The following is a 3,106-nucleotide window of genomic DNA, read 5'->3' as shown; positions in this document are numbered from 1 at the left end:
CACACGTTTACCTCAGGTATTCTTTAATTCGCATTGGAGACAGGACTTGGTTGATATACGTTATCTAGGTAACGTTAACTAGCTGCTAACATGGCTAACTGTATGGTTTTTCACACTCAAATAGCCTCCATCATGGAGGTGCTAGCRAATGCAGCCGTGGCAGAGATCTGTAAACTCGTAGACGACGACTATGCAGTGTTTCGTTTGGAAATAACTCAAAGCCAGAAAGAAAACAGGRCATTGCGGAGGAAACTACAGYTACTGGAACTGAGGGTAGCACGGGAGCGCGTCCTCGCCAGTCGTCCCAGTAGTGTCAAGATCCTCGACCGACACAGAGGAATGGCAAGAGGTACATTTTGCTGGAGGCTGGCCTGTCGCCCGGTTCTCCTCTGCGCGTGTGTGACCTTAGATGCGTTAACCCCTATGGTTAACCAGAATTTGGTCTTGTTTAGTTTTTGGACAGTATGCAATAATTCCTCTGATTACTTATCCATCATATTCTAACCAGATTCTTGATTTACTGCATTTCCTATTATTTACTCATCGAAAAAAATATGATGCATGAAACATCTCAAAATAGTATATCAAGAAGTTATGCTAAGTGTTATTTTACATCCCTGCCAATACCCATACTTGTGTACTAAATAGTATGCAAAAAAKAAAATAGTACTACGAATGCGTCATCTAATGAGCGATTGACTCCCGCCATTCGTTTATTTTGATACAACGCGTCAATTTATGATTATCAGCTGTTGTCAAACACTTGAGTCAGAAAAGACGAGTGAATTATACTAGTTAAAACGCCAAAATAACTATACAGTTTAAGTATGTAGTATGCTAGTATTGGTATTCAGACACGGCCAGTGTCAATAGACCTTTGAGTATTGACAGTTGTTAACCTAATCACTTATTTTCCACCCAATCACTCTCTCAGGTGAAGGACATCTCGCTGGAGGCCACAGGAGCTTTGTAAAGCCAGCAGGACGCAATACACGGAGAGATGACCAACCAATCACTGTTGATGAGGGGAGTGGAACCTCAACCCATCATGTTATTGTGATAGAGGTTAGTGTAATTGTGTTGCATAAAGTGTTACTTTGTACAGCTTGTCAAATGTGGCTCGTTTAWTTCAGAAAGGCTTCCCTCAGCTATTCACTTCCTTACACGTACATCCTTATTTATCTGTCATAGGGGACCTTGTGAGACTTCCCTATGACATTGTTATCCTATTCAAATCATATACTGGTAAGAACCTTCTCTTCTTGTGTCAGTCTACAGATGCAGAGGATGCAGGGCCTGGGGTCAAGCTGGAGAGGTCTGAAGGAGAGGACCCAGGGCAAAGCACAGACATCCAGACTGGAGCAGCGGCTGGAGTGGTGCCCCCTGTAGCCACGGAGGACCCCACCACGCCGCCCAGAACCCGACGCAGCATCACGGACGTCAGTGGAACGCCGAATGCTGTCCTCAAGTCCGTGACAGACGCTGAGACCTCAACTGTAGCACACAGGCTTTTACACACAGGATCTGACGACAGATCTGATCCAGAGAGACTGGGGCCACTGGGCTGTCCTCCTGCTCCTGGCACAGAGTATTTACCGGTATTTCACCAGAGCCAGAAGATGGTTAATTCCTGTGGAAATACTGATGGTGATGCGTTAGACTCTGGGGGTGATGATCTGTCTTGTTTTTACACTACAGAGATGGACTCTGGCAACATATCCTTGGGTTTAGAGACACCGACTGATCTGTCAAGAGGGGACTGGAACCAGTACAATAGTAGTGTATACTCTGAAGGGTGCCTAGATAAGAAAGGCGAGGTTATAGCGGTAGATGACGTGACTGTGAAAGTGGAGGGCGACACTCCTCTTACATGGAATGCAGATGAGACTCACTTAGGAGAAGGACACTCACAAGATTTCTTAGATTACAGGGAAAGCTTAGAGACAAATCCAAATGTCTCGAGCCACTCCCCTGTACAGACGCTCAGGGATCGTGCCCCAGTGTCCACAACGAAGGGGCCTTCCGATTCACACGGCCGCGTCTTTTTCGATCAGATATTGAACTCAAACGACAGGGCTAGAGCCCATGCTCAGAGAGGGGGAGCCACATCAGGCAATAATAAAGAGAAACGGTTCCTCTGCATGTTCTGTAACAAAGGCTTCAGCTGCCTCCAGAAAGTGGAGATCCACCAGAGGGTCCACACAGGGGTGAAACCCTTCAGCTGTACCCAGTGTGATATGCGCTTCGCTGAGGCTGGCAGCCTGAAGAGGCACCAGAGGGTCCACACAGGGGAGAAACCCTACAGCTGCCCCCAGTGTCACATGCGCTTCACCCAGGCTGGCAGCCTGAAGAGGCACCTGAAGGTCCACGTGGGAGAAAGGCTGTTCGTCTGAGGTTCTCAGAGAGRAGCTACCTCAGGATACCCCAGCAGAAAAACTAAAAATCCTTCTTTAACCTGTCTCCTCCTCTCCATCTACAATGATTGAAGTGGGGTTAACAGGTGACATCAATAAGAGATCATAGCTTACACCTGGATTTACCTGGTCAGTCTGTCATGGAAAGAGCAGGTGTTAATGTTTTGTACACTCAGTGTATAAAGCACATATAAGCCTAAAAAGTGTGTTACATATTGTGTTTGTACTGTGTAGGCTATATGATGTTCACAAATGCCTATTTCATTACATTCATTGAACTGCTTTCCCAAGACACTTTTAATTAGGAAATTAATGCAATTTATCAAGTTCATGCAGATTTTTAGTTGAGATGTGTATGTGTGGTTTTCATATGGTCTATTTAACACTTATGTTTAATAAACATAAAATTGTACTTTAAGGCTATCATTGAGATTTTCTTTAGTATACATCACATCTGATTTCACCCTATTCTGCATTAACAGAACTTTATAACCAATATACACTTACTAAATATACCTATACATACCCACACACTAACAAACACTGTACATGTCAAAATAGTTTAGTCATGTTTGTCTGACTTTTGACTTATCAAAACTGACTTATTTTTACCCACAAAATCATATTTATGTCCAGCATGATGGGTTTAACAACAATGAAGTCATTCTGTAACTACAGTATAGAACTCAAAC

The 3,106-nt window shown here is 44.1% G+C and overlaps 1 protein-coding gene across 1 annotated transcript; it reads left to right on the top strand.

Moving 5' to 3' along the window:
* LOC111971877 (uncharacterized) lies at positions 1-2,832 on the top strand. The gene is made up of 3 exons (XM_023998669.2): positions 1-349; positions 935-1,065; positions 1,272-2,832. The coding sequence occupies exons 1-3, from the start codon at positions 91-93 to the stop codon at positions 2,391-2,393; spliced, it is 1,512 nt and encodes a 503-aa protein (XP_023854437.2). The 5' UTR covers positions 1-90; the 3' UTR covers positions 2,394-2,832.
* Positions 2,833-3,106: the final 274 nt, after the last annotated feature.

This window comes from Salvelinus sp. IW2-2015, linkage group LG13 (genome assembly GCF_002910315.2).
Source record: "Salvelinus sp. IW2-2015 linkage group LG13, ASM291031v2, whole genome shotgun sequence".
Taxonomy (NCBI): Eukaryota; Metazoa; Chordata; class Actinopteri; order Salmoniformes; family Salmonidae; genus Salvelinus; species Salvelinus sp. IW2-2015.
The sequence above is the reverse complement of the archived record's forward strand: the minus strand, read 5'-3'. Positions and strand labels throughout refer to the sequence as shown.